This window comes from Aquarana catesbeiana, linkage group LG04, assembly GCF_042186555.1.
Source record: "Aquarana catesbeiana isolate 2022-GZ linkage group LG04, ASM4218655v1, whole genome shotgun sequence".
Lineage (NCBI taxonomy): Eukaryota > Metazoa > Chordata > Amphibia > Anura > Ranidae > Aquarana > Aquarana catesbeiana.
In genome coordinates, this window is record NC_133327.1 from 510496444 (window position 1) to 510516646 (window position 20203).

At 41.7% G+C, this 20203-nt stretch overlaps 1 protein-coding gene across 1 annotated transcript in view; it reads right to left on the minus strand.

Annotated features, from left to right (window-relative positions):
* TTC27 (tetratricopeptide repeat domain 27) overlaps positions 1-20203 on the minus strand; it is a 795933-nt gene that overhangs the window by 198346 nt on the left and 577384 nt on the right. Inside the window, exon 11 of the mRNA XM_073627729.1 lies at positions 12374-12487. Coding sequence (XP_073483830.1) covers positions 12374-12487 — 114 coding nt within the window. The remainder of the gene's footprint in view (positions 1-12373; positions 12488-20203) is intronic.

Here is a 20203-nt window from a genome sequence, read left to right on the forward strand (position 1 = left end):
CTCTGGAAAAAACTGATAAGGCCGAAATGTGTCCCTTAATGGTCCCTAGAGATAGGTTTAAATCAATTCCTGTTTGAGGAAAGGCAAGGACCCTCCCGATCGTATACTTGCGAGGGTGCCATCTTCTCCTCTCGCACCAGGAGATGTACGATTTCCAGACTCTATGGTAAATACTTCTAGAAACTGGCTTTTTAGCATTTATCAGAGTAGACAGGACAGATCCTCTGATACCACGGTCTTTTAGTACCCTGGTCTCAATAGCCACGCCATCAAATTCAGCGACCGTAAAGAAGGATGGTATATGGGACCTTGGGACAACAGGTCTGGACGGTATGGGAGGCACAATGGGTCCCCTACCGCCATCCTCACAATCTCTGAGTACTAAGACCTCCTGGGCCACCGTGGGGCCACCAGAATTACTGTTTTCCATTCCTCATGTATCCTGCGTAAATTAGGGAATACCGATCCCAGAGATTCACCAATGCATCCGTCCCCACGGCAAGTGGATACCTCGTCCTGGACACAAAGCTGTCCACCTTGGCATTGAACCTGGATGCAAGGAGATCCACATCTGGCATCCCCCAATGCTGGCAGATTTGAAGGAAAACGGGGTGAAGGGACCACTCCCCCGGGAACAATTGCTGACGACTTAGGTAGTCTGCCCGCCAATTGTCCACCCCTGGAATAAAGACTGCCGACAAAAACGGCACGTGTCTCTCTGCCCAAGTTAATATGTGATTTATTTCCCTTTGGGCTGCCCGGCTCCCGGTGCCCCCTTAGTGGTTGATGTATGCCACAACTGTGGAGTTGTCGGACTTGACTCTGACCGGAAACCCCCGCAACCTGGACGTCCAGAATATGAGAGCCAAGCGAGCTGCCCGAATTTCCAGCAGATTGATGGGCAAGGTCTTCTTTACTTGGGACCATCTTCCCTGTACGGAAGCCTCTTCCATGACTGCTCCCCAGCCGAGACGACTGGCGTCCGTAGTCACCACCTTCCAGGTTACAGGCGGAAAGGACTTCCTGCTTTTCAAGTTGTTGGTCTTTGACCACCAAGAGAGGACCTGTTTTACCTGTGGGGATAGAGACATTGGATGATCCAGAGTTTGAACAGACTTGTTCCAAGCCTCCAGGATAGTCTTCTGGAACAACCTGGAGTGAAACTGCGCATAAGGAACTGCGCTGAAAGATGACACCATCTTGCCCAGCAGTCTCATGCACAGTCGAATTGAGGGTCTTTCTACCCTTTTGACTTCTCGGACCAGCTCCACTATTGAGCTGACTTTTAAGGGAGGTAAAATTACCCTTTCCTGGGTTGTATCCAGGATCAAGCCTAGATATGTCAAGATTTGAACTGGATGAAGGGCCGATTTGTCCATATTCAAAATCCAGCCTAGGCACCTCAGAAAACGAACGGTAGTTGTAATGTTTTTTAACCAAGGTGGAGTAGGACTGGTCCCTTAACAGAAGGTCATCCAGATATCCTACCACCGAGATCTTTTGGGACCTTAGAAAAACCAACACTGGAGCAAACACCTTTGTGAAGACTCGAGGGCCGTGGCTAGACCAAACGGAAGTGCCACAAACTGGAAATGACACCCCTCTACTGCGAAGCGCAGAAATCTTTGATGTGGACCAAAAATCGGCACATGCAGGTACGCATCCTTGATGTCTATGGATGCTAAAAAAATCCCCTTTTCTCAAGGATGCGATTACTGAACGAACCGACTCCATACAGAAGGTTCGGACGTTTAGAAAGGAATTGAGAGACTTGAGGTCCAGCATGTGCCTTACCTCCCCATTCGGCTTTGGAACTGTAAATAGGTTCGAATAGAACCCCTTAAATCTTTCTTTGTGCGGAACCTCGATAATTACCCCCTGCCTTTCTAGCTGTTCTAAGGCTAGGAATAAGCTTCTCTTTTTCTCTGGGTCCAATGGGACACTGGATACCAGAAACCGATTTAGGGGAAAATCCTGGAACTCTATTTTGTAACCTTGTGTTATAGTGGAAATGACCCACCTGTCCTGAACCAATTTTACCCAAGCATCTGCGAACTGCCGCAATCTGCCCCCCACCCATAAGAGTGGGGGCGCCCCTTCACAAGGACTTGGAATCGGTTTTGGCCGGTTTCTGAGTCCAAGGTCTTTTTTGACCCTGAGGTTTCTTAAAGGTAGGTGGTTGAGGCCGTCGATTCTTCTTGGTAGAAGAGGCGCCTGGCCCAGGAGCGTCGGGAATTTTAAAGGAGAGCTGCTTATTCCTTCTTTTAACTGGAAGCAAGGAGCTCTTTCCTCCTGAGATCTTTTGGATATACTTATCCAGATCTTCTCCAAACGCTCACCATGAAAAGGAAAAGCCGCGAGTAGCCTTTTGCATGGCATCTCGGCTGTCCAGTTCTTTAGCCACAAGACTCTGCGCATATGTATTGAGAGTAGCGGAAAACGAGACATCTGCTGGATTGAGTCCTTTAATGCGTCTACCGCAAAACATAAAGCGCAAGGAAGTTCTGACACTTCGTCAGAATATTCCTCCTGAACCAGGCAGGTTCCTGACCAATCTTTTAAAACGGTCCTTCAAGGATTCACAAATACCCATAGCCGCAACTGCCATTTGTACAGCTGACACAGGCACCGCAAAGGAGGCTTTTAGTAAGGATTCCAGCTTTTTATCCGCTGGGTCTTTAAACCCTTGGGCATTATCCACTGGACAGGTTAAGCTTTTATTCACTGATGAAATAGCAGCATCAAACGAAAGGTGTATCCCACCTTTTTCTGAATTTTTCCTCCATAGGGTATAAAAAAGAAAACCTCTTTGGAGGCAAGTATATCCTGTCCGGGTGGTCCCAGTCAGCGTAAATCAGCTGCTCCAATAATGGATGCACAGGGAAGGGACGCAAGGATCCCAATGTAGAACAGGAAAGTCCCGGTCCCTGCACGGGGGGCAACTTAAATCCTGCTCTCACCATCTCAGCCAAAGATTGGATAAACAATTTCTGGGATTGTGAAGCCGACAATGGTTCCTCAGAACCTGAGTCCCCCGCTGAAGACTCTTCAGCCTCTGCTTCCTCCTTTTCCCTTAGGGCCACCTCCTCAAAATCCTCTGCCCATTCTGGATCAAAATCACCAGGACCCAACTGGCTAAGGGAGTCCTGGAGCTCAAGTGACTCTGCACTGGGACCAGGCTCAGGAGAGGGAGATCTATGCCGTTTCTTCCCTCCCTGTGTTACTGAGGCAATCATACCCGCTATTTTACCTTCAAGGCCAGCCAGGGCTGACATTAAGTCGTCTTTAGTAACATAAGCCGATGCAGGGATATTGGTGGTGGCCACTACGCCTGACAAATGCAATGGCTCAGCCAGGCCAAATGCCGCAGGTCTTTCAGGGGAGATTGATGCTGTAGTAGCCTGAGGTTGATCTCCTGTTTTTGAAGGAGTCACTTTAACCCCTGGACTTGCCCTACTCCCCATACCTCGTTTTCTGGAAGGCATTGCTTACAAGGTTTTGAGGAAAAAATACTCTCTCTGTGCTATATGGCTGAGATCAGCGTATAGCAATTACCATGGCCTTAACCTTCAAAGTGTTGCAAATGCCAGACTCACGTGCCCAGCTCTGTGTCCCACCGCAACAGGCTCCTGGCTCTTACAAGCCTAATCTGACAAGCAGCATTGATACATGCAGGCGCTGACTTCCCTCTATATGTGTGTCCGTCACGTGACGTACGCACGCCCAGGAATCTTACTGTGCATGCGCACGCCCGCGGGGGACACGTGGCGGTACAGACATGAAGCGATGCACGCGGCGCCGCCACCCGCGCACGCCATAGCGCACGCAGGTGGATGCAGGCGTACGGGCACGTGGCACACTCATCCGATGCACGCGCATGCTCCTTGCACACGCGTGCACCCAGCACACATGGCCCCCGTGCGGGAGCACCCACACGAGTGTATCTTGCGGCCTACCTGAAACCAGTGGGCACATAAGGCACGAAAATCTAACATGTAAATTAGCAACAATGGTAATGTTATTTAGGCCTCCAGAGAAAGCACCGATCCTCGCAGCAGGGCCTGAGACAAGCCCAATCTTCCCCCCATCACCGCGGGTAGCGCCACTGAGGACCTTCAAGGACCAGGTCCCCCTTTGTTCAGGGTCCACACCCTTGGACCTTTAGGTTTCCTTTGGCAGGTGAAAGAGACCAGGAATACCATATAACAATGGTCCAGTGCCATAAAGGACACGTTACAGGCTAAACCATGTTCCATGTACCCCATACTCATTCACATAGGGTGGGGGGGCCGGGATCTGGGAGCCCCCTTATTAAAGGGGGCTCTGGGATTCCGATAAGCCCCCCGTCCGCAGACCCCGACAACCAACGGCCAGGGTTGTTGGGAAGAGGCCCTTGTCCTCATCAACATGGGGACAAGGTGCTTTGGGGTGGGGGGGCTCCGCAGGGTGCCCCCCATGCTCCAAAGCACCCACCCCCCATGTTGAGGGCATGCGGCCTGGTACTGTCCAGGAGGGGGGGTGCTCGCTCGTCCCCACCCCCATTCCTGACTGGCCGGGCTGCGTGCTCGGATAAGGGTCCGGTATGGATTTTGGGGGGGGGACCCCACGCCGATTTTTCGGCGTAGGGGTTTCCCCTTTGATCCATACCAGACCTAAGGGCCTGGTATGCCCCTGGGGGGGAACCCACGCCATTTTTTTCATTTAAAACTTGGCGCGGCGTTCCCCCTCAGGATTCATACCAGACAGCTGTCAGCACTGCCTGTCGCTCATCGCGAAAGGAAAAAACTTTTTCCTTTCCCGATCAGCGAGCCAGGCTTATGCTTACAAAGTCGTACTGAAATTGTGTCTATATTATTCAGGCAAGATTTGCACGCTACTTGAGGGTTTAACATTGAGGTCTATGGAGTACAACTCGCATAGAAGTTGGACCAAAGTAGTGCAGGGACTACTTTCAAGTCGGCACGACTTAAAGTCGTGCCAATATGAATGGTAGTCATTGAAAATCATGGAGAATGACTTGTCATACGATTTTGCAGTACAAAATCGTGGGACAAGTCGTATAAGTGTGCTTTTTTTTCCTTTTATTTTCACCTGGTGATCTGTCTGGTACACACTTCCTATCTCAAGGTGTTTCCACTCCAAATGGAGAGTTCCTACCCTCCACTTTTGCTGGACAGCTTAGTCTATTAAAGGAAGTTAAAAAATGACAGACTTAATGACTGGATCCCAAAAAGCCTAAAAAAAATAAAAATAAAAACTAATGTAATATAATACATTTTTGTTTTGGGGTTTAATATCCCTTTAGCGCCTTTTTGTTTTTTAAATTACAGCTCGGCCCAGCAGGTGGTGGTCAGTCTCAGTACAAGAATGTCAGCTCCAGGCTCAGTTCTTGTGTGGGTGATGGACGGAAGCTAATTAGTGCTGCTGTCCCCAACAGATACTGTTGCCCTTGCTCTCTTCTCTAACCCCCCCCCCCCCCCCAAACAATTTTAATGTCCACCTAAACAAGAAAAAAAATCACAACCATAAAAGTCTCTCTTGGACTATAGGCTGAATACCCTAATTAAAAGTAAAAAAGGTTCTCTACCACCTCAAATGTTTAAAACCAGATACAGTCTTTTTACAAAAGGCCTACTGGAAACCAAACCAACATAACTAGTTAAAACATACTCGGGTAGCGGAGACTACTGCCACCTCCTATAAAACAAAGAAAATAAGAGTGGAAATACTGTACTTCTCAGTAACTCTCTTCCAGGTAAAATCTTCACAATGTTCTTGACCCAAAAATAGATATACAGTATGTCACAAAAGTGAGTACAGCCCTCACATTTATGTAAATATTTTATTATACCTTTCATGTGACAACACTGAAGAAATGACAATTTGCTACAATGTAAAGTATTGAGTGTACAGCTTCTATAACAGTGTAAATTTGCTGTCCCTTCAAAATAACTCAACGCACAGCCATTAATGTCTAAACCGCTGGCAACAAGAGTGAGTACAAACCTAAATGAAAAAGTCCAAATTGGGCCCAAAGTGTCAGTATTTTGTGTGGCCACCATTATTTTCCAGCACTGCCTTAACCCTCTTGGGCATGGAGTTCACCAGAGCTTCACAGGTTGCCACTGGAGTCCTCTTCCACTCCTCCATGACGACATCACGGAGCTGGTGAATGTTAGAGACCTTGCGCTCCTCCACCTTCTGTTTGAGGATGCCCCACAGATGCTTAATAGGGTTTAGGTCTGGAGACATGCTTGGGAAGTCCATCACCTTTACCCTCAGCTTCTTTAGCAAGGCAGTGGTCGTCTTGGAAGTGAGTTTGGGGTCGTTATCATTTTGGAATACTGCCCTGCGGCCCAGTCTCCGAAGAGAGGGGATCATGCTCTGCTTCAGTATGTCACAGGACATGCTGGCATTCATGGTTTTCTCAATGAACTGTAGCTCCCCAATGCCGGCAGCACTCCTGCAAGACACACTTGTCTTTGTACTCCTCACCTGGTTGCTGCCACACATGCTTGACACCATCTGAACCAAATAAGTTTATCTTGGTCTCATCAGACAACAAGACATGGTTCCAGTAATCCATGTCCTTAGTCTGCCTTAGTCCTTAGCTCTGACAGGCTGACTCCCCACCCCTTTAACCTCTGCAGCAATCCTGACAGCACTCATATGTCTATTTCCCAAAGAGAACCTCTGGATATAACGTTGAGCATGTGCACTCAACTTCTTTGGGCGACCATGGCGAGATCTGTTCTGAGTAGAACCTGTCCTGTTAAACCGCTGTGTGATCTTGGCCACTGTGCTGCAGCTCAGTTTCAGGGTCTTGGAAATCTTCTTATAGCCTAGGCGATCGTTTTGTAAAGCAACAATTCTATTTTTCAGATCATCAAAGAATTCTTTGCCATGAGGTGCCATGTTGAACTTCCAGAGACCAGTATGAGAGAGAGCGATAACACCAAATTTAACACACCTGGCTCCGCATTCACACCTGAGACCTTGTAACACTAAAGAGTCACATGACACCGTGGAGGGAAAATGGATAATTAGGTCCAATTTGGAAATTTTCACTTAGGGGTGTAATCACTTTTGTTGCCAATGGTTTGGACATTAATGGCTGTGTGTTGAGTAATTTTCAGGGGACAGCAAATTTACACTGTTATACAAGCTGTACACTCATTACTTTACATTGTAGCAAAGTGTAATTTCTTCAGTGTTGTAACATGAAAAGATATAATAAAATATTTACAAAAATGTGAGAGGTGTACTCACTTTGATATATTGTATAAGGTACTAACTTCATGGTTTTAGGCTCCATTCACATTCCATTCAACTGTGTGATTTATTACACATTTACTGAAGAGCAACAAAAAATGACAAGCGGTTTCTCATTTTTTTCTTATGGATCCCGTTCACAACACTGTGCTTTCCTACAGTGTGATTTTGTAAGAGCTTGCGGGCACTTCCTTTGGTGCAGATGGTGCATTTTGAATCCACAGAATAACGTCAACTGTTTTGGTGCATTTTGTATGTGTTTTGTAGCATAACAAGACGCCTTTTCCTAGCAACATCTGGTCTACAGGGTGCACCTAACAAGGAACTGAGAAAGCCACAGTATAGTTAACACAGAAGTGCTAATCCAGCTTGTAGGAGCAAGACCTTTCCTCTATGACTCATTTGACAACTTACAAAGCTTGCAACAAGCATGAGGGGGCATGGCAGTGGAGATGTATGAGGATTTGGACAGCTAAGGGACCACACAGAAAGAAAGCAAACATAGTTTCTTCTGGACATAACTTTAATGCATATGTTAATGTATGCATATTAAACTGATGCTTCAGCATATAAATATTCCTGTTGCATTGTCACTGAGCAAAAAATTATTTTATAGATTATTAGCAAAAACAAAAGAACCCCATGAAAAACACATATAGGTGCACAAGAAAATATGCAAAACGCATAAAGAAGCAAAGGCAGAGGTGTGAACCTAGCCTTAAAGTCAGTAGCAGTTTTTATGGGTTGTAGTGGTGGCACCACAATAATATTGTGTCTATTCAGTCATATCAGGGCCGCCAAGACTCCAGTTGTGTGTTGGAGGTACCTCTCCATCAGTAGTTCCATCCATGACAGCATAGTTTCCTCCATTGTTTTTCCTGCTGATTCTTCTGCTTAGCAAATCTGCCCCCCAATGTCATGTGACTACATCTTATGTAACTTCTGAGCTTCCGCCAAAAATCCCTCCTGCTAGGCTGCATTTTTTAAAGATGGAGCAGGACAGCTTGATCATGTAACCTGCCCTAGACAATTTCATTGTACTTTCACAATTTATTTTTTTTATGGATCGCATTTAATGTATGTATTGAGTTTTCAATACAAAACTATATATTTATTCCGATGTCTTGACCTCCACTTCAATAAAGCTAATATAAAACACTGGTAGCAACAAGATCTTTTGTAAATTAGTTTATACTGTACAGTATTCACAACTTTACATTAGTGGTGCACCAAAAAGAAAATTTCAGTACCAAAACCAAAAATTCAGGATGTACTTGGTCTAAAACCAAAATGGACAGTTTTTAAAAATTGTAATTATTGTGGCTGGCATTTTAGCATTGAAGTCAATGGGACACATTTTTGCATAGAAGTTAATAGGGGGCATTTATGCATTGAAGTCAATGTGACGCAATCCTGCATTGAAGTTAATGGGATGCGATTTTGTGTCCCAATAAAGCTAATAGAAAACACTGGTAGTAACAAGATCTTTTGTAAAGAAGTTTATACTGTACAGTATTCACAATTTTACATTAGTGGTGCACCAAAAATGAAAATTCCAGTAGCAAAACCTCAGGATACACTTGGCCGAAAACCAGACAGTTTTCAAAAAAACGGAATTAATGTGGCTGGCATTTTTGCATTGAAATCAATGGGACATATTTTTTGCATAGAAGTTAATAGGGGGTGTTTATGCATTGAAGTCAATGGGACGCAATCCTGCATTAAAGTCAATGGGATGCGATTTTGCATTGAAGTTAATAGGGGGCGCTTTTGCACTGAAGTCAATGGGATGCAGCATGCCATTATCGGCACCTTTTTTTTTTTGTCTATTGGCAAAATACCCATAACCCTATTTTCGGACGATATATTGGTGCATCCATAGTTTACATTTTAGTACTTTATAACTCGTCACAAAGTAAACGATACACATGTATTGACAATGTCTCAGAAACCCTGTCACAGTTATAAAAAAAAAAATATATGATCCTGTTTAATAATTACAAGGAGGGGTTGTCTGTTTCTAGTTTATAAAGACAAAGAACAGCGACTTATACATGCACAGACAATGAGCTGTAGTGCATAAACTCTGGCACTATACAGAAACTGGATACTTGGAAAAAAAAACTGAGAAACAATGCAGTGCTTTCAAAATGCATTGAAACTGTGCCAAGAATTTTTAATATATGATCTAAACAACATGGCAATGAATAGGCATTATATTATTATACACAGACCCCGGTATGCTTGCCAGGAATGATATCTCCAGACAAAACAAAATACCTAAATTAAAAACAGGGTGTATGCCGCAGTGAGCTGGACCTCAGCTAAACAAATATATCACCACATCTATGGTGATCTAAAAATTTGGCCAGACCACTCTCATAATGTATAATGAAAGGAGCGCATAGTTCATACAAAGATTAGCTCTACACAAAAAAAATGTGCAAAAATGCCTTAAAAATTAGCTAGAGAGAACACATTAGTAAATGTGCTGCATGAATACTTAAAGAGTAACTCCACTTTCATGGGAAAATATAGCAAACTAAAAAAGAATATAGCTTATACAATTGCTACACAAGTCATGTAATATAAAATTATTAAAATAACCTGTTTCAATCTACGGCGCTGTAATTTTCCAAAAAAAGTCAATGCAATATGGCTACACAGATGGTGTACAAAACACCTTGAAAAATGTAATTTCTTGGTTTTGTGATTGGCTCGCTGATTTTCCCAGAAGTCTGCACTAAGTCAGATTAGGCACCCCCTGTCATAGAAATGTTGGTGAGACCAAGGGTTAATCACTTCTAAAGGGATGCAGACATTACAACTTTTCTCATAAGAACACAGAAAGTACATCAGCTGATTAATAATGAATCAGCCCCCCCAATTCAGTTTGAGTATGCGATTAAGCTGGTGAAAGGAGGTTTTTCTTCACAATAACAAAAAGGTAGACATCTGCTAGAAAATGTCTTAAAATCCCTGTAATGTACATAGATCACCCAGAAAGGAATGTTTTTTTTCCTCAAAAAAGTGGAGTTACTATTTAATTCCACTTTTATTTTTTATTTTATACTTTTTGTGCGAACTATTTAGCACTATATGTAAGGCCAGGTATACACTATTGTTTTTTCTCCTTCAACCCAGCAGGCTGAATGAAGAAAAACTGACAGATCGCTGTACTAACACTAGATATTTTAGTATAGTGATCTCTCCGGCTGTGCTATTGAGTTCTGACAGGGGGATTTTAAGCCTATTTTAAGCCTAATAGGTAACTAACAGGTGTGAATAATTGTAAATAGCATCACAATGCTCCAATTGCGTGTGATGAATCATTATTACACGCTACTGCAAGCTACTTGTGTAGCTTTCACCATAGAGAGCCATGTTTCCATCTGTGTATTACACAGAGATGGTTTGCAACTTGTTATACCTCCTAAAATTCAGCCCAATTTGCAATACTAAATAATATGTTTTCATACTGTATACAGTTTTTATTTGGCAGAGTGTTTTAATTAAAAAACACTGCTCTGTTTTTATTATAGCCTGACAAATACACAAAAATGAAAACAAAATACATTTTGAGTCTATTTTTTTTCATTAATTTATTATATTGTGCAAATAGAAATTTAAGCATTGAAGTCTAAGTCCACTTTTTGTCCATGTTTCAGGTTACACCCATATTGAGGTCAGTTCTTTCCACAGTCTGCTGGCATACTCTTTAATTTGCTGTGACTATGCATGACTCCACCCACACAGTCACGTCATGTGTTCACAGATCCCTTCACAGAATCTGTGAATGAAAAGTCTACAATCCCATCTTCCACTGTGAGATTAATAGATCTAATGGAGCACAAGTGTGATGATGTTACCGCACTTGTGGTCCACTGATAAACTCTTTCAGTCCTGTAACTGGAAATCCATACCTGAGTATGAATATTTATTTTTTATTTTTTTATAAACCTTTTCATTTTGTGTGGGCCTTCGGAAGAATGAGAAGTATGCGGTACCCAAGGTCTAGACCATCTTGTAAAGAATCCTCATAGCGAAAGGGCAAGAGGAAGCACCTTATAGGAGGGCCTAGGTGGAAGTGGCATTAAAGTATGCGACTAGTGGTGTGATGTCATCCACCTGAGACTGAGCTCTAAGCAGTTGAATTTTAGCGACAAGTTTACACTTTAAGGTGAATACAATTCAAACATAGCTGCGTTTTAACAGTAATGTTAAAGTAGTGAGATACAGCGTGACCCTGCCCACGATGCTGGACTGTATATAAAGTCCAGGCTTAACTCGTCACACTGGGCATACCCCTTATGGGGGCTTAAAGGGACTAGGTTTCATAGTGATAGACTACAGGTCGTGGACCTGTATAGCATCATGCGGCTAACTCAAAGAGTTGCATCAAGTGACAAGGTGAGTGCCTATGAATAATCCAGTGGCCAAAGCAACATTGCAGGCCATCCCCAAAGGGTCGAGTCCAGGTACGGCTCTCCCAAGGGTTTACAGATCCAGATAAACTGCTTCTATTCTGGTGAGGGCTTGATTATTATATTATTATTATACAGGATTTATATAGCGCCAACAGTTTGCGCAGCGATTTACAACATGAGGGCAGACAGTACACTTACAATACAAATCAATACAGGAGGGATCAGAGGGCCCTGCTCGTTAGAGCTTACAATCTAAAAGGGAGGGTCAAGTGGAAACAAAAGGTAATAGCTGTGGGGGATGATCTGATGGAAAAATGAAAATACAGTTGTTAGGTGTGGGTAGGCTTCTCTGAAGAGAAGGGTTGATTGAAGAATTAGAAAAAATAGTAAAGAAAAACAATTAACTAGTTCAGCTAAGGGTGATTTTCTCTGTGAAAAAGAAAGTCCATCGTCTTCAGACACAAAAGTGGGGTAGGGTTATAGTTGCCCAGGGGGCATGTCCTTTAAAGCTTTGCCAGCATTTAATCACCTGAAGGTACACTCCTATAACGCATGGTGGATGAACATTCTGCCTATGTCCATAATTTTTTAAGTCTCACTTTTGCCATTTGAGCAGTCATTGCACAAAAAAATGATAGAATATTCCTGAATTTTAGAATGAAGAGAAATCTTACCTGAGTCTGCATCATGGCTCTTTCAACACGCCGTGTGCTTCCTCTCTCTAGCTTTGATCTCAAAATTAATGCCGTTGTCTGCAGGGCCCAGAATTTAGGTTGTGAAAGCAAACACTAGAATAAGAGAATTTAAATTAATATTCACATCACCACATCACTTTTGTGACAGAAATGAAAAGCGTAAAAGCCTCCATTTTGCCTTTTATATTAAAATATTATCTGCACTAGGGATAAGAAAAGAACCAAGAACTAGTTTAGATGCACAGAAAAAAAAAAAACAGAAAATGCTTCACAACAAGCAGCAAGATTTGCCTTTCAAATTAGCTTGGGTTGGTAATAACTTATCTTTCCTAATATCAAAAAGGCTTGTAATCGGTGTAACATGCTTGTAATTATATACAGCACATTACGATTTTTCTACATAACAAAACTGCACAATACAAACATGAAAATGTAAAATAAACTAACGTTAAAGCTGAGGAACATGAGAGTTTCATGTATATAAACTGACAGTAAAACAAGATTTCACATATAAGATCCAAGAGTGTGGCAGACTGGTTTCTATCAACCAAACAGCTGAGGTAATACAAGTAGATATATATGGGGCATTTGTAAAGTGAGATCATAGGCCAGAAATATTTTTATCAGCAACCATAGCTTCCTTCAAACCTGCAAGATGTCAGAATTCCCGTGCAGATAAAAATAAAGATTTAAAATATTCAGTAATAACATGGTTTAAAGAAGTTGAAAATGTCCATTGAGTTCAACCTTACACAAAACCCAGCATTTGCAGTCCAGAGGAAGGTAACAGAACATCTAAAAGCAACAACCTTCCTCCTTCATATGAAATTTCCTGACCTCACAAGGGCAATCCTATCTATTCCTTGGATCAAGATTTCTTTGGTAAATATTACTGTGGATGTTGTTAGCATAAGGATTTCATGCAGAACCTTTTTGCCATAACCAATTTTGCTGCACAACCTCATGCAGTGCGAAAATCTATAGATTTAAGCAGAGATCCTCAAACATGTTAACAAATGATTAATTCACTGTCCTGAAACCGTTGAGGAGAAAGGTTGTTGCTTATAGGAGTAAAAAAGTACCCGAGCATTGGTGGTAATATCAATTTTGATTGACCCAATGCCATTGGGTTGGGTTGGCAGGAGTAAAAAAAAAAAAAAACATTAGAGTCAAAGGGAGGAGGAATAGTGTGTCCCATTGTTGGTGTAAAAAGTGAGCAATAGGCCACATCTGGTTCACAGGCTGTGTTTGAGGACCACTGGCTTAAAGTGTTAGAACACCTTCTATTTCATACTCTTGGGACAAATACTGAACCTGTTGGTACACTATGATTAATTGTAACTCAATTTGAAATGGTTTCCCTAACAACCAGGGATGAGCTCAGGCTGGTTCAGACACCTACCTAAGCTATTCCGCCAGGAAGCTATCACTGCAGACAGCCAATCATAAATGGCAATGGCATTCTCTACCCTACAGCCGCATGCATACAGTGGGGAAAATAATTATTTGATCCCCTGCAGAATTTTGTAAGTTTGCCTACTTTCAAAGAAATTAAGGGTCTATATTTTTTCTTCCTCCAAACACGGCGGGTCGAATTAATGCCAAAGACCTCAATCTTGGTCTCAACTGACCACAGCACATTCTCCCAATCCTTCTCTGAATAATTTAGATGTTCATTGGCATGACTGTACATGTGCCTTTTTGAGGAGGGGGATACTGAAGAATTTCAACTTTGCAGCCAGGGACAAGGCCAGAAATATTTTGTAGGCACTTTTCTTTGTCCTAATTTGGTTTGCATTTTGCAGATTCGTGCCTTATTCAATTTAGCATCTACAGTAGTTATATCAGTTTGTCTTGGACCACACACTTAGAAGTTTACCTATGGGGGATATCAGAACTAGAATTATTGGAGAAGAAAGATTGCAGGAAAGCCTCTAATTGTGTTTGTTTTGTTCAATCACCAGTGCCAAGATATAGGTAACTATAGAGATGGTAACTGGGACATGGCCCCAATTAGGGGATGGTTTCTTTTGTGACCTCTGGCAAGTGGAACAAGTCTTGCTAGCAGATCTGAAAGTAGGTAGGCCAGGAAGTAGAATGTGCAATCTTTTTAAATCACTATGGGTTATGCGCTTTGTCAACCCGTCTCTCTGTTCATAGTAGTTGGTTAAGTTTTCAAAAATAAAGTAGGTGTAAGAGAGATGCAAAGTAACATTGCAGATATCAAGTGGGTCTGAGGGAACACTAAAGTCACCCCCAAGAATGCACATACCCTCTGCATATTCTGACAAATATCCCAGAGTGAGTTCAAAAAAGTGGCTTGGTCTGTGTTGGGGCTGTATACTGTATGTTATCCAAGGTTACTAATCTACCATTAATTGTCCCCGCAACAAAGACGTATCTGATACTTATGTCCACTTGGCCTCAGTTAAGTTTCTAACTAACTAAGGTAGTTTGTTATCATGATTGAGACCCCCTTGGTTTTTAAATCAGCAGACATGCTGTGATCTAAATGAGATTACTTGTGCTTGGAGAGTGTAGTCACATTGGGGGAATTTATAAAGGGTGTCACAGACACCCTTTAGAATTCTGTCGGTGAAAGCACCGAGATACAGGTACATAAATCTCTCGGTTCAAGGCACCAAGGTTGGAGTGTCCATACTGGACACTCCTTCCTCAGTGCACCCTCTCTCATTCCCTCCCAACTGCACCCATAAACCTGACAGGCGTATGGTCGAGGAGATTGGCAGTAGGGATGAGTGGAGCCTGATGGGGAAATGAGAGACTAGTTCCCCATCAGGTGCAGCTAGCTGTTGATTGACCACGCATGGCAGCTGGCGGATCCATAGCTGCTATTCAGTCCAATAGAGGCTTTCAAATCTGAACACAGCCAAGGGCTGTCAAACAGTAGAGCTGCACGATTCTGGCTAAAATGAGAAATCACAATTTTTTTGCTTAGAAGATAGATCACGTTTTCGTTTTGATTGTTGAAGTGTATTTTTTCCCCAAAAATTGTGTTTGAAAGACCGCTGGGCAAATACAGTGTCGCCTTAAAATATTGCAGCAATTGCCATTTTATTCCCTAGGGTCTCTGCTAAAATATATATAATGTTTGGGGGTTCCAAGTAATTTTCTAGCAAAAAATATTGATTTTAACTTAAGAAAGAAGTGTCAGAAAAAGATTTAGACTTTAAGTGGTTAAACTTCCTGCATTTACATGTTGTTGAAAACTTGGCAGGCTGCCCAGACTTTTTTTTTTTTACAAACAAGTGTATCCCTTTGATCTAAGTTCATATTCTAAACTTGACAGACTGCCCGGATGTTTACTTTTGACAGCTGAGTGAGCAGATAGTCTCTCCACTTGTTATATGAAAGAATCAGCAAATTCAGCAATATAGATCGTGGGGGGGGGGGGGGGGGTAAATCGTGATTTTTTTTTTAACAATTAATTGTGCAGCTCTAACAAACAGCCAGGAGAACCTAGTAGGGTGTGCCCCTTCTTCCCCAATGGGTGCACCTGATCGCTTACACTTGTAGCACAGGGGTGGTAACACACCCTGTTGAGCCACTTTTAACCATCTCTCAACTGCTCCCCCCTAAGCTGCAAAGGTAAGAAGGTACACACAAGCCATGTCCATGATGCTTTGCATTGCGGCAGAGCAAAAATGATCCCTGTTGAAGTCAATTCATTTAAGTGAATGAGACCGTGCTTCATCCGCCCTGCAACTACATGCATTGCGGTTGCAGTGCAATGGTGCAGTCAATTAGGGGTTAAAACAAGCAGTGAGGTGACAACCCTTCCTCGCTGCCTGTTGAATGCCCTCTTAAGAGCCATCCACCGCAGATCACTCTTTAGAGGGTGATGCTAGCATAAACTAGCCCTCATACAAACAGATTTTATTGTCAGATTGAATTATACAGATTACATTTACGTTTTATTTTTAGTAGAAATTAAGCTGTTATAATGTAAATGGATTGTTCAGGTAAACTGTTGTACAATGTAGAGGGGTGCAAATTTTGCTGACATGACAGGTCAAATGTAGCCAATTTTACAATATAACCGAAAACACAAAGCATAGTAGAGACGATAAGAGTTTATTATATAATAGATCTTATAGACCCAGAGATGACCTGAGGGGAAAAGTGACTTATGACACTAACAAAATGTTGCAAGTGAGAAGCTCATGTGTTAAGCCAGCATGTGTGTGCAAATAAGTTACCTAAGGAAGCAGTAGAGCCCAGTCAGCATCAGCTCACACTCAGCCTTGTTGGTATTTGCCCTCCAGCAGGGGGGCACTAAGGAGACACTCAGATATATGGTTGGATACATGAGCACTGAGACCAGGGATAACGCAACATTCAAGGAAAGGAGCCCCAGGCAGTCCCTACAGGAAATGCTACCCTGGTCTGCACAGACTGCCTCCAATGAAGTGCAGGCTGGGTAGGGCATGAATGTGAACGTTCAGGGGGAGACTCCTACCTCAAACGCGAGCCCAATAAGGATGCATATGAAAGAGAACACAGCAGCAGGGCGCAGGAATTAGTAAAATTGATGTGTCATTACTTTACTAAAAAATAGCACACTTACATCTAAAAATCTCTTTGTCCAGCGGTTGATGGAAAACTGCAATGCCAGAATCACATGAGGATTTTGCCAATCACTCAGACTCTGTCTAGTGGCTTTAGACCCACTGGATAGAATAGCAGCCAGCGTCTGTGGCTGTAACTTGTCCAACTCACTGACAGGAAGCAAACTGACATGCTAAGGATGGGTGGTGCCCTTGAAACGTGTTTTGGCCCACCCATTCCTGGCACGTCAGCTCAGTTCCTGTCAGTGAGTTGCTCCACTCCATTCTATCTAAAACAACAAAAAAAAAAAGTTTTGCCTTTAGTTATTTAAAGAGGAAAAGACTAGGTATGCAATATTGGCTTTTGAATCCCTACTCCTTACATCTTAGTACAATGTTACAACAGTAAGAACAATATTACTTTTGCCATACACATAGGTTTTTAGTTAACATCATGCACCAGCTCATCCAGGCGTAATACTTATTCATACCTCTTTCTAAAAATATTTCCTAGCAATATTAGGATTAATTTGCAATATCCCCAAAAAAGCAACATTTATATAATAAGGCAAGTTAATTTTTTTTAAGGCTAAAAGAAAGATGCTACTGCACTTGGGTGGGCTGTTTAAACATGCTGACTACAATTAATATAACCAACTATACCATTCCCACTGCATTCCAGCTAACCACAGTCCTCAGACACAACTGCATCTCTGCATTTACTTACTCAAGCACATTGTTCACTGTCAAAATCACCCTGGCTACAAAGCTTATGCAGATTCACACAAACTCAAGTTCAGAGCATCATGTCATGCTTGGTTTGACTGGTGCTTAAGTGTTGAAACCATTTATCTTTGATGAATGTTGATTATGTAAATGCTGTGAAGCTGTACGAATGAACATGAGCTGCGTTAAACAATGATTTATAAGCTCAAGACATAACTCTTAAAATCGAAAAAAGGACCACATAAAAATGTTTAATAATCAAAATATTAATTTATTAATTGATGTATCTATTAATTGATGTATTTATTTTATTTACATTTTTTTTCTCTTTTCTCTCCCTCTCCTTCGTGCCCCCCTTTCCTCCCTCCCCTTTTTTTTTGGTGGAGTCAGATTGTGTGGATGTTATTGGTAGATCTGACTCCTGCTTGTATGTGGGTCGATTTGTGGTCATCACCATGTGTCAGTAACATGGTGGTGATATGGTTGCTCCTCTGGAGTAATGTATCTGTTGATCTACATATTGATGTTGGTTTTCCTCCCCGTTCTTTCGCCATTAAGGCGAGGGGCCAGGGAGGATTAAACAAGGATGTTATTTATTTATTTTTTTGGCACTACACAATGTAGTTGGCTGTGATATTGGCGGTTGGAAGGCTGCAGTGGCATAGAGAGAACCTGTGGCTTGCTGTAGCCAAAATCTGCCTTTACCCATATGCCAATTTATATATAATTTTCAGACAAAATTGTGGAATACCGTCTGAAGAAATTTTAAGTGCACCAAGATGTTTGGGTACCTTGATTATAGAAAGTTGTTTTAGACCAGATTATGTCCTAACATTAATGTATGAAGAAATCGGAGTTCCTTAACATCTCCGCCTAGTTTGCTCACATCCTACATTAGGCTTCCCAATTTTCCATGTCATGGGACTGCGATGTGCCATGTTTTAAATTTTTTCTGTTTTATTTTTTGGGTTGTTCTCACTCAACAAGGTTAACAATGACTAATTTTTTTATGTCATGCTCAATATGTTCTTTTAATGTGAAGGGTCTTAACCACCCCATGCAAATTTTTTACGATCTTAATAAGGAAAAAAATGATAATGTTTTTTCAAGAAACACATTTTCGCTCGGATGCTATCCCAAAATGTAAAAATAAATATACTACTAGGTTTCATAGTACAAATCCATATGCTAAATCCAAAGCAGTATCAATCGCTATGCATAAGAATGTGAAGTGTCAAATTTTAGATTCTAAATCTGACTCTCAAGGTAGATATTTATTTCTAAAAACTAAAAATGGAATAAAAATATATACTATAGCTAATGTATATTTCCCGAATACCTCTCAAACCTCAGAGGGTCTTAAATATATACATATTCTTGAAAGTTTTCCAGAGGGTGATATTATTCTCGGGGATGATTTTAATCTGGTTTTCAATCCCTGAATGGATTCATCTTCGGGAAAGACCCATATTTCATACTCAGCTCTTTGTAAATTAAAGCAGAAATTATCCTCAATGAAGTTATTTGATTTATGGCGTATATTACACCCTTCTGAGAGGGATTATACTTTCTTTTCTCCAGTTCATAAAACTCATAGCAGGTTGGATTATATTTTTGTTTCACAATCCTTATTAGACACTACTCCGACAATTAGCATTAAACCTAAAATATGGTCAGATCATTCACCTGTTTTTTGTCATCTTAATTTCGCAGAACTTCGTGCCAGGAACAGATCCTGGCAACTTAATGATAATTGACTAGCAGACCTATTATGTGTAACTGATATTAAAAAAGCAAGAATGTATTTTATGGAAGATCATGAATCGGACAATACTGCACCACCAATTAAATGGGAGACTTTAAAATGCGTCTTGAAGGGAATTTTTATATCGCATGGATCAAGATTAAAAAAAAATAGAACTGCAGAACATCTAGCTTTAGTAAAGAAGATTTCTGATTTAGAATGAATCCATAAAAATATTAATAGTGATAGAGTCAGAATTGAACTTGCCAATACTAAAAGTCAATTCTTGTGTTCTCTTGATTAGCATTCTTTAAGGGCCCAGCATAAAACCTTGAGGATTTCCTATGAATATAGTAACAAGGGCAGTGCCTTTCTGGCGCACTCTCTTCACCCTAAGATATTATCATCATCTGTCTTGAAATTATCTGCTCCTGGTAAAGGGTTGGTTTATACTAACTCAGCTATTGTAGAGACTTTTCGCAATTATTAACCCTCATTATATAATATTTCACAAACTAATTCTGAAATTGACTATTCTTTCATAGAGATGGAAAAAAAACAAATTCATATATGAAACATACAGCCTTTGCCAAGTCTTGACTCCGCCACTAGTTCTTCCTTAGAGGTTCCTTTTACTTCTGAGGAACTATTAACTGTTATTAGGACTGCTAAGATTGGTAAAGTGCCAGGCCCAAACGGCTTGTCTAGCCAGTTCTATAAAACTTTTGCGTCAGATTTGTCTCCAGTTCTTTTGCATTCATTTAATTCCAT